The sequence below is a fragment of the Euprymna scolopes genome, chromosome 22, assembly GCF_053919585.1.
Source record: "Euprymna scolopes isolate OS-2025 chromosome 22, ASM5391958v1, whole genome shotgun sequence".
Classification (NCBI taxonomy): Eukaryota; Metazoa; Mollusca; class Cephalopoda; order Sepiida; family Sepiolidae; genus Euprymna; species Euprymna scolopes.
The window spans coordinates 83167435-83179698 of record NC_136503.1 but is presented as its reverse complement, the minus strand read 5'-3'; the positions used below and the strand labels follow the sequence as shown (position 1 = coordinate 83179698).

General features: G+C 34.1%; 1 protein-coding gene across 1 annotated transcript in view; it reads left to right on the top strand.

Moving 5' to 3' along the window:
- The first annotated feature begins 5443 nt into the window (after positions 1–5443).
- Positions 5444–12264, top strand: part of LOC145243517 (acetylcholine receptor subunit alpha-like 2) — a 180441-nt gene continuing 173620 nt past the window's right edge. The window contains exon 1 of the mRNA XM_080106483.1: positions 5444–5851. Within this exon, the coding sequence (XP_079962609.1) occupies positions 5784–5851 (68 nt within the window). The 5' untranslated portion in view covers positions 5444–5783. The remainder of the gene's footprint in view (positions 5852–12264) is intronic.

Genomic DNA, 12264 nt, shown 5'->3' with positions numbered 1-12264 from the left:
CGGCGACTGCTTTCTGAGAGGAAACTAACATTTCCTTACGCCCGACAGATAACTCTTGCCATGGAAAGTGCAAACAGGAATGTTAGTTACATGGCAGCCTGTTCAACGTCCAGTTTCACACCACAGACGAAAGTCAACCAGAAATACCATGTTTCCGATGTAACGGAAAACATTACGCCGACTCCTGTCGTTTCAAAGAGGCAACATGTAATTTCTGTCACAAAACCGGTCACATCTCGCCAGCCTGTTTGACCCAGAAATACAACGACAGAGCTGGAAATCGGAAAACCCACAAGGTCACCACTGAAAAACCAGTAGACGAAGATACCGGCAGCGCATGGGTTGTTTAATCTGGCAGCAAATAGCAAAACCGAGCCCCTGATGATGTTGGTGGGCATAAATGGCCGCAATGTTGAGATGAAGATCGACACCGGAGCTGCTGTTTCACTGATCAGCCGCAACACATTTAAAAATCTATGGTGCGAACCTGATAAGCTCGTACTTAAGCCTATGTTACAGAAACTAGCAACCTACACAGGAGAAAGTATCAAGCCATGTGGTGCGTGTCAAGTGTCGGTAGACTATGATGGCCGACAGTTTCATCTGCCATTAGTGATTGTTCCTGGTTCTGGTCCTGCACTTCTTTGTAGAAACTGGCTACAAGTAGTGCAACTCAGCTGGAAACGCATCCATCAGCTGAAAGCAGTAAACGCTACATCTGCAATTGAAGACATTATTGCAAAATACCCCAATGTTTTCAAGGATGAGTTAGGCACACTGAAGGGTTTCACGGTAAAACTTAGTGTTGACACGAAAACAAAGCCCATATTCTGCAAGGCTCGACACGTGCCCTTTGCATTGTGTGAAAAGGTTGACAAGGAGCTGGATCGACTGGAGTCTCTATGTATCATCGAACCAGTACAATACTCAGAATGGGCTGCCCCTATAGTAGCAGTTGTCAAAACTGACCAAACAATACGGTTGTGTGGAGATTATAAAACTACAATAAACAAATGTTCAAATCTCGGCCAGTACCCCACCCTCAGGATTGATGATTTGTATGCAAAGTTGGCACAGGGAAAAGAAATTCACCAAGCTTAACTTAAGATCAGCGTTCCTGCAGGTTTCGTTAGAGGAAAATTCAAAGCGGTACCCTACAATCAATACATCACGGGTTCTCTACACGTTCAACCGCCTCAGTTTTGGTGTAAAGTCAGCTCCTGGTATCTATCAACGCTATATGGATAATCTGTTGGCAAATGAACCACATGTTGTATGCTATCATGACGACATACTAATTACAGGATCATCAGACGCGGAATACTTGCTCACCCTTGACCGAGTGTTAAGGAAACTCTCAGAATCTGGTCTCCGCGTTCGTCTGGACAAGTGCAAGTTCATGCCACCCTCCATAACCTACTTAGGTCATTGGATTGACTCTGAAGGACTTCTCTCTACAGCAGAAAAGATCCGTGCCGTCCGGGATGCACCAGCCCCTCACAATGAGACCGAGCTTAAGGCTTTCTTGGACCTATTCCAGTTCTATGCTAGGTACCTCCCCAATGTTGCAGATAAGTTGGGCCCCCTCTATTATTTACCGAAGAAAGTTGTCTCTTGGACGTGGGACACCACCCAATTAACAGCCTTTCAGCGAGCTAAAGATGCATTGCAGACCACAAATGTCCTGGTTCACTATGACCAGGAGAAGTAACTAGTACTGACCTGCGACGCCAGTCAATATGGTGTCGGGGCTGCTTTGTCGCACATCTTTGCCGACGGTTCAGAGAAACCTGTTGCTTTTGCTTCGAAAACAATGTCACCGGCTGAGAAAAATTATATTCAGTTGGACAAAGAGGAACTGAGCATCATTTTTGGGGCTAAAAAGTTTCATCAATACTTATTTGGACGTGCATTCCGTATCATTACGGATCATAAGCCACTCATCAGCCTCTTTAGCCCAACAAAGCCAACACTGGACACCCTGACACCAAGTTAATACGTTGGTCACCGTTGATGAGTGCTTACGACTACATGATAGAATATAGGCCTGGTTCACACATCGTCACTGCTGACGCAATGAGTCGGACTTCAGCAATAGGGGAAACTCGGGACTACTTCCTCTAGGTTGATGCGATAGTGCTGGTGTAGCTCCTCGGATGTGATCTACGATTTCATTTAAACACCTGGATGTGTCAGAAAAGTATTCATAAAGTTACATAAGAAAATGACTAATAGACATAATAAATTTGTATGTGGTATCTGGGAAATGAGGGGGAAAACTGTGACGTTTTTATTATGTATAGGGATTATGTATTACTAAGAATTTATTTTTCTTCTTCTCAGCCTGCCTGTACCAGTAGCTTGCATTTGATTACTTCTAGAGATTTTTTCTCTTTACATGTGCTGTAGAAGTTACCAGGGTTTAATTCTATTATCCATAACGATTGTTAAGATTAAAACTATTTCTATTTCACCATATTAAGTTTATAATTATTTCATTTCCTGTATGTGAAGTTGAAGATCTACTAAATTATTAATATATTGCCACATTTTAAATTTTAATGTTAAATTTATAGGTTCTCCTGATACTTTACTATTAGTATATTCTGTGGATTTTCCTTTATAAATTTATTTCAGCCAGGTTTTAGGCGCGAAAGCAGGAATTTATGCCTATGAAGACAACTTTGTATGACATCTAATTTTTTGTTCAAAATTCCTTCTTTAGAATTCACTAAGTGATAAGCTTCAGGTAGGCACAGATTACATCTTTTTGATTTACTTGATTTAGATTTTCTAGCCTTTTCCTCTATTGAAAATTGTAGTTCAAAGTCTTTATTATTTTGACGTAGTTCCCTATACCAATCACCTTATTCAGGTGTGTTCTTCTTTTTGTTTTTAATAATTATTTTTGTTCTATTCTCATTTCCATTATTATCCCCATCCCTATTGAGTTCATTCTCAGCCCCGAGTTTAAAATCTGTCCTTAAACGCACATTCCACCCCACCTACAATTGTCCACTTTAACTTCACATTTGTACACAATTTCTGAAATTAAGAAATGCCCCCTCCATAAGAATTCTACATTAATTAAAATATAATATTTATGCGTATTTTACAACCGGGAAACGCCGGGCGGCCTGCTACTATAGATTTATATACGTCTACACACACACACACACACACACACACACACACACACACACACACACACACACACATATATATATTAAGAGAAAGTTTAGATGACATAAGTCATCGGTACCATCGGTTTCAAACCTGATAATAGGGGACTGTCTAGATACCAATATCAAGCTCTCTTCAGCCGACAGCCGATCGGAATTTTTCGTTATAATAGAGCACTCTGCTGGAATACTTTTTTATAAAGAAATATAATAAATATAACTAAGTATATATATATATATATATATATATATATATATATATATATATATATATATATATATATATATATATATACTACCTGCCTCATATTCGGGTCACCGGCGACTAAACTGGTTACCCCACCAGACTTGTTGTTTGTTGAGGAGGGCGGCTAGTCTCCCTGAAGGATTAAAAAAAAAGACCTTTCAAAGGACGAATGAACCCTTTTTGGGGGTCAACGGCCAACTAGCACCGTGTGTGTTTGTGTGTATGTATGTGTTTGCTGGGTGGAGATGGCTCCCGTAAGCTCTGATTTAAAAAAAGAACAAAACATAAAGCGGGAGACCAGTATCCGCATTAAGCTGGTCTGCAGTTTAGCTTGTTGCTGACTATCTTCCTCTTGCTTGTTGTTGGATCTCAATATTTTGAACCGAGAGAGAGACTTAGCTGTCGTACAAAGCTATAATCTGTAACATCATCTTTTTATAGATACTCTCTCAGGCATTTGTCTATAAAAATGGTCCTGTGGCGATGGAAGTCATTTTTGGGCTCATGGACTTTAAGTGTCTGAGGGAGTGGCACTCGTCTGACAAGAGGTTGCAATCATATATATATATATATATATATATATATATATACACACACATACATATATATATATGTATGTGTGTGTGTGTGTATATGTATGTGTGTGTGTGTGTGTGTGCGCGCGTGCGTGTGTGTTGTCGTCTACGGACATCTGTTTCATTGTTACATGATCGATAAGCGTGTCTAAACGTAAACCATATCAACCTCGAAATATATAATCCAGGATGCCAGGTCACTTCCATCCATGATTATTGACGGCGGATGTCTTACGATCTGAACAACTTAGAGTAAAACTACACACAAAGTCCCATCGATAGTAGTTAGATAAAACACACATACGCACATAAACACACGCAATATATATATATATATATATATATATATATATATATATATATATATATATATATATATATATATATATATGCTTGTGTGGTAATAAAACTTCCTAAATGCACTTCTGACGTTAGGCTGTGTAAAGTGTTAACTTTGATTCAAATCGTCTGTTCCTTCTTTCATCGAATTATTCTGATCATCGATTATCGGGGTGAGGGCGAAAACATTCCGATACAAAACCTATCTAAAAACACTGCCAGGCACATGTGAAATTTCATAAAAATTGGCCCAGTCGTTTTCAAGACCGTAGAGAACTCTCGCTCTCTCTCATACACACAGATTCATATATATATATATATATATATATATATATATATATATATATATATATATATATATATATATATATATATATATATATACATACATATATACATATATATATATATATATATATATATATATATATATATATATATTTAAATGTTTTTAAATCATTGAAATCGTTTAAATAACATTATTACAATGATCTAAACATAATTTTTTAAAAACATTATTACAATGATCTAAGCATAATTTTCAATGAAAAACTAAAACACGGAATAATAAAATAATGTTAAAAAATGCATTGTTGGTGAGCCCCTCATTTATATATATATATATATATATATATATATATATATATATATATATATATATATATATATATATATATACATGTATATATATACATGTATATATATATATATATATATATATAGTCTGTTTATTATACAGACATTATTGGTTACATATGTGCATACATGTTTCAGTTGAATCTCAATTTAGAAAGACCCACATCATCAAACCAAAAAAAAAGCGACACTTCTTTTTTCGGTCCGATGAGATGGATCTTTTTAAATTGAGGTTCCATTGAAACATGTATGCACATATGTAACCAATAATGTTTGCATAATAAACAGACTATATACCTGCTCTCCTCCATTGAGCACTCTTTAATAAACACACAGGTTTCAGTGGATCTGAAACTACACACACACACACGCACGCGCACACACACACACACACACACACACACACACACACACACACACACACACACACACACACACACACACACACAAGTCCCATCGGTAGCAGTAGGTAATTGAAAGTCAGAAGTAGGAGGAGAACGCTTGCCGTGCGAGAGTCGGCCTTAACGAAGCGGTGGTAGTGAGAATCATTTCGAATTTTGGGATCATCGGACGCGTTGTGAAAAGGCACATAGAACGAAAACAGGCTTTCGGGGAAAAAAAAGCAGGAAAAAAAAAAAAAAGAAAGAGATATAAATTAAAAAAGATTGAGAAAGAAGAAACATATATAATTAAAAAAAAAGAAAGAAAAGAAAAGTAGCAGAAAGAGAAAAGAAAAAGAAAGTTGTTTTTTTTTTCATTTTATTGAACGAACTTTTTTGGAAGTGAAATTTTCCTTTCGAAAACATGATTTGCGCAAACGCGAATATTTATATAAAGATTTGGACATTAACTTACAGCGTATTTCTGCTTGGGTAAGTTCATTTTATCTTTGTTAATATTTGTCCAACATGTCTATCTATCTATATATACCGCACGTTGACAGACCGGTTCCGCTGGATCACCGAAGTTAAGCAATGAACCTGGTCAATACTAAATGGGTGACCATTTGGAACTTCCAGGTGCTGTATGTGCTCTTCGCTTATCTCGGCATTGTTCCCAGTCAGCTTGAACTTCTCCTTGCCAGTGGACTCAAGCAGTGTCGATTCAGGAGAAGAGTGGTTAGAGATTGCGCAACCCCTGCCTTAGAATTACACGCGCAGCTGCCCTACAGAGGGTATCCTTTTTCTTTCGAGACTGAACGGAAGCATCGATCGATGTCTATCTATCTATAGGATGATTCCAGTCTTTTCCCCGATTCTGATTTAATTATCGATTTTTTTTTTACTTTTACAAGTGAGTCACCACTTATAAAGACCCGAAGGCCACTCGAGGATAAGGGTGAATAAATGTAAGATGGAAATGCAATAATCGTTTTCTGTTCTAAATTCCGACAGAATTACCTATTCCGATTCATTTCAAATCTCTAAATGTTTAGCTCTTGAGTTATTTTCCGGAATAATACTTTATATGAAATTTGCACGTATATTTTCGTAGACGTAAACATACACCTGTGTGTTACTGATATAACGATGTTAGGTTAGTTAGTCGGTGAAAATCAAATACTAATTCTTTTATCAGTAATGGTGAATTACGTTTTGTAACAAAACAATCAAACTAAAAAAAATATTAAAGAATCGTTTTAGCATCGGAAAATAGGCATAAAATATTCCAATTCCGGTACCGTTTGCGATACCAATTCTTACGAGTTTTTGATTCTCAATTAATCGCCCTAACACTATATATATATATATATATATATATATATATATATATATATATATATATATATATATATATATATATATATATATATATATATATATATATATAGTGTTTATATATATATATATATATATATATATATATAGTTTATATATATATATATATACAGTGTTTATATATATATATATATAGTTTTTCTATAAATATGTATATATATATGTGTGTATGTATGTGTGTGTGTTTATATATATATACATATATATATATATATATATATATATATATATATATATATATATATATATATATATATATATATATACTAAAGTACCCGTCGTTGACTGGGTTCAAAAAGCAGCGTACAGAAAATGGACTCCGATTAATGAAAGTATGATGTTATGAAAAGGAAGGGTTGTAATGAGGTAGCTTCGAATTTGGGAGTATCAAAACCAAAGCAAAATATGATGAAAGTAAAAATAAAATAGATAAACCCCATAATTTATTATACCATACCCGGTGACACTGAAACACTTATCACAATATTCTGTGGATCTATATTAAAACACCTTGCTAAACTTTGTGGCATATTTCCATTCTATGAAGGTCAGGCCCGAACGAACACTCCATAATTTTATCATACCATATTTCTTCAAACTGAAACATAATTATCAAAGTATACTTACGCAGATAGATATGAAAAGTCTTTATTAAAGTTTGTGCTTATTTCCATTCTGTGGAAGCAAGGCGCGAACGCAGACCCCACGATTTTATTATACCATCCCTATTTAAGTTAAAACATACTTATGAAAGTATTCTTATGTACATTTATATCAAAAACACTTGTAAACATTTTTTTTTTTAATTTTTAAATTTTTTATTTCCATACTTTGTGGACCAGGCACGAACGCAGACCCCACAATTTTAATGAACCACTGTTCTGCCAGATCAAAGATACCCATTCCTGTGTCTCGATACATCTTCTATCATTATATGTAATCAGTTTTAAAAATAGTCAACCATATAGGAGCATATTCGTGACCACACACACACACACACACACACACGCACACATATTCAGCTTTATATTATAGATATAGTTTTTCTATAAATATGTATGTGTGTGTGTGTGTGTGTGTATGAGTGTTTATATATATCTATCTATATATCTGTATCTATATCTATCTATCTATCTATCTATATATATATATATATATATATATATATATATATATATATATATGAAGACTGAAGGATCGGTCGAAAATTATGTACTTATGAAAAAAGTTTTTTAATTTTTTTTCATAATATTATTATTTTGTATTCCTGCACGTCACCAATTAAAAACGAATAAAGAAAAGTTATAAGCTTTTATACTTTTCGCATTCTTTTTTATTCATATATATATATATATATATATATATATATATATATATATATATATATGTATGTTGTTTCTCATCATATATCAAACCACTATATATTTGAATTTTAAAGCAGGGTGTTTCCCCCAAAGCCACCTTAGGTCAGTTCCCTCATAAAATTTCAAACAAAATATTTAATTTCATAAAAAATGTGATATATTTGAAGTTTTAAAGGAGTTATGTCGTCATACCTCGATTAAGGATGAATTTAGAGTTTTGGTAACAAATTCAGTATCTTCCCTTAGATCTTATTGTAATAAAATGAAATAACTAAGAGATTTTTTCAACTAGACTGTAGTTTCACATAACATTTTAATAAACAAAATATACCGTAAAAAATGGAACTTTTTGTCATTTCTCTGCACAAGACAATGAAATGAAAAAACTAGGAAACTTTTTTTTTCCAAATAAGACTGTAGTTTCACAAACAGGGCTGTAGTTTCACATAATAATTTCATAAACAAAAGATACCGTAAAAGTTGAATTTCATGGTCCTTTCTCTGCATAATTACCAAAACAAAATAATCAAATGAAAAATAATGTAAAAACAATGAAATAACCAAAAAATAATGTAATCTTCCAAAATAGCAAACAAAGCAATTTTAATGTCTTTTTTTTTTTTTTTTTTTTTTTTGGTTAAGAGGAAAAGTAGTGTGAAAAATGTAAATAAATAAATTAAAACACAAAAAACATATCTAGTTAGACAAAAAAGAAACTTAGCTTGCCTTTGGTAACATTTTGTTTTTGTTTATTCATTTCATCATTAACATATTCATATGAATTACAGAGTAGTAAAAAATTGAAACACCCTTATTATTAGTTGTTGTTATCAGTAGTGGAGTTTTTTTTTTTTCTTGTTAGGCTGTACAGTTGACTCGCTAATTTCATTTCGCTAAAATTTGCGTTCCATTTTATTTTTTTACATCTGTTCACGACCGCCATCTTGCGTACGACTTTAGTCAAGATTGCCTTAAAAATCTTATCCACATGCACACATATTTACTCCTGTTTCGACAATCATCAGTGTGGAAAATAAGTTCTATCGGTCGTACGATTCGGACCCCGTACTCAAGTCAAATCTAACTTTAAAATCTAAATCCTTGAATGGATTCGGCGAACTTAAAGGCTATGGCGAAAGAAGTCTACGTCTATAAAAGCGGGCATATCTACTAGTATGTAACAACACTTTAACTGCTCAACAATCCAATTGGACGCAGCATCGCATATAAACATTAATCTTGCAGCATATTGCAGCTTGAAAGGCCCATCCTGCATTAAGAGTGCTTTAAACAATATTATCATAAACATTTATAATTTTTCTCCACATACACATGTGTTTCATCCTTTTTCGAGAATCACCAGCGTGAAGAATAACTGTTTTTCTAGTTGCACGGTTCGAACTCCAAAACCAAGTCGTCTTACCAGTGAGCCATAGGGTCACAATCACCATTTGTTTCATTTTGCTTTCATTCGAAAATAGATAAAACGGACGGGATATAAATGTGAAAGTAATTTGTTTTTAACAAAAAAAATGTATTGAAAATAATTTCCTAAATATCAGAGAATTGTCCAATCTTAATGAAATTATCAGTATTTAAAAATGAATAAACGAACGATTATTTCATGTAATTAAAGTAATGTGTGTGTATATATATATATATATATATATATATATATATATATATATATATATATAGTCATTAATTATTATAGTAAATTATTATAGTAAATGATTATTTAATAATTATAGTTTTTCTTTACAAAGGAATCACCACTTATCAAGGCCCAAAGGCCATCGAGGATAAGGGCTAAAGAGTGTAAAGTGGTCTAAAGGACAATATCATAGTAATCGTTAAAAGGGTAAATTTGGTAATTGGATTACTTAAGAGAAACGGCACATCAAGAACTTGAAGACGGCCATATTGTAGTCAGCTGGAAAGCAGGTTAACAGAAGAGAGTTCCACAGGTGTGCAGTTCTTAGAAAGAAGCTTTGTTCATAGAATCTACGTTTAGGTTTAGACACAGATAAAGAATGGGAGGAATTATTGAGAGTTTTTACAGCCAAACGAGTGTTTTTCATGAAAGTTTGGCGAGGGGTAACCATAGATTGGAGCTCAGACGAGCATTTGTAATGAAAATAACGATAAAACAGAGACAGGCTAGCAACGTCTCTTCTGTGAGAAAGAGGTCACAGAAGAGAAAAGGGCATCCTCCACTAGACTACGAAGTCTATTCTGAACTCTATCAAGGCAGGATAAGGTCTTCCTAGCAACTCCTGACCAGATTTGACAGCAATACTCCATCCTTGGACTACCTGGCTAGGTAGAGAATTGCATCAGCAGGTAGATATCTACTGATCGAAAGAAGGACCCCCTACCCACCCACACACACGTGTATATATATATATATATATATATATATATATATATATATATATATATATATATATATATAATGCATTATATGTTTTATGTAATTTAAAATCATTGTTAATATAATGTAAAAGTATAGACTTTTAAGTCACTTAAATTAATTTGCCCCTCCCCCGCCATTTAAAGGGGAAATAGCTATATATATATATATATAATGCTCCCTATCTTAGGTTGAGCATATTGGGAAGTGATATACAAATTACCATTAGCATATTAAGCGATGCTCTTTGTGTAAACAAATTGAGCTTAGGTATTTTGACAGTGTCAAAACACTGTTAATTCACTACCCGCATAGCAGCAGCAAATAGCGAAATGGTTAGAAGCTCTGACTGTCATTTTGGCGGTCGGGTTTCGATCCTGGCTTGAGGTAGTTGCTTGTCTAGCCGCGCTGATGAGCTGTGAAACAACGAAACAGTACTGTATGTGGATGACTATAATGCTCCCTATCTAAGGCTGAGCATATTGGGAAGTGATATACAAATTACCATTAGCGTATTAAGCGATGCTCTTTCTGTAAACAAATTGAGCTTAGGTATTACTGTATGTAGATGACTATATATATATATATATATATATATATATATATATATATATATCTGTGTGTGTGTGTGTGCGCGTGTGTGTGTGTGTGTGTGTGTGTGTGTGTGTGTGTGTGTGTGTTAGATTGCGTCATACCTAAATCGTATTCATTATTCAGAAAACGTGCCACATGTAGACCGTAGATGACAACTCGTGATGCTTTAGAACCACATCCTGGGGGCTAAGCAGTTCCTTACCTTGACACATAAATAGTCACTTACAACAACGTAGTTTGTTCTTTACTTTTAGCTAAACGGGAAGTTTGAGAGACCCAGTTCAATCGCCTGGTCACGTCATGCTCTGGTATCTCTAAGTTCATTCCCAACCGTATTATTCAAGCTGATTTTTCTAAAAGTCAAAACCTTATATCTACTTTTGCTGAAATTTTTCTCCCAAATAGATACTGTCAAAGAGTAATGTTTTCTAAGAATATAAAATAACTTTCTTACCTATAAGATCCCATTTGACAACTTTGTTGTATGAAATTCCACACAAATGTACTTTATATGTCTGGCAGTCTTCTTAGTAAAGTTTTGTATCGGAATGTGTTCGATGCGTATCGATAATCGATAAGCAAAATAATCCAATGAAAGGAGGAACATATGATTTTGACTAGATTTAATGATTTACACAACCTAGCATCACGAGTACATTTCAGAAGTGTCGCACACACAGAAATACCCAACATATAAAATCAACAGTAGGTTCTTTGATATGACAAGGGCGCGTTAGTAATGAATGTTTCTGTTTAAAGCACAATTGCACCATGATACTTGACTTTTTCATTTTAACATTAGATTCAAACTATTATCACCACACGCGCAGTAAGGCCAAGCGTATAAAATGAACAGTAGTTTCTTTGATATGACAGGGGCGCGTTATACAATTTTCTGTTTGAATTGAAGTATGAATTTTTAACTTTTTCATTTTAAACTTTAATTCAAGTCATTATATATAAAAAAATAATTATATAAAATCAACAGCAGGTTCTCTACAGTGCAATATAGATTACAATGTATTGTTGAATAATTATTGCTTTAAACAGTAATTAAAACACTAGGAAAGAGTCAGCAATTATCAAGGTTGAATGCCACTTGAGGATGAGGGTTATTGGGTTTGATATGTAGACGG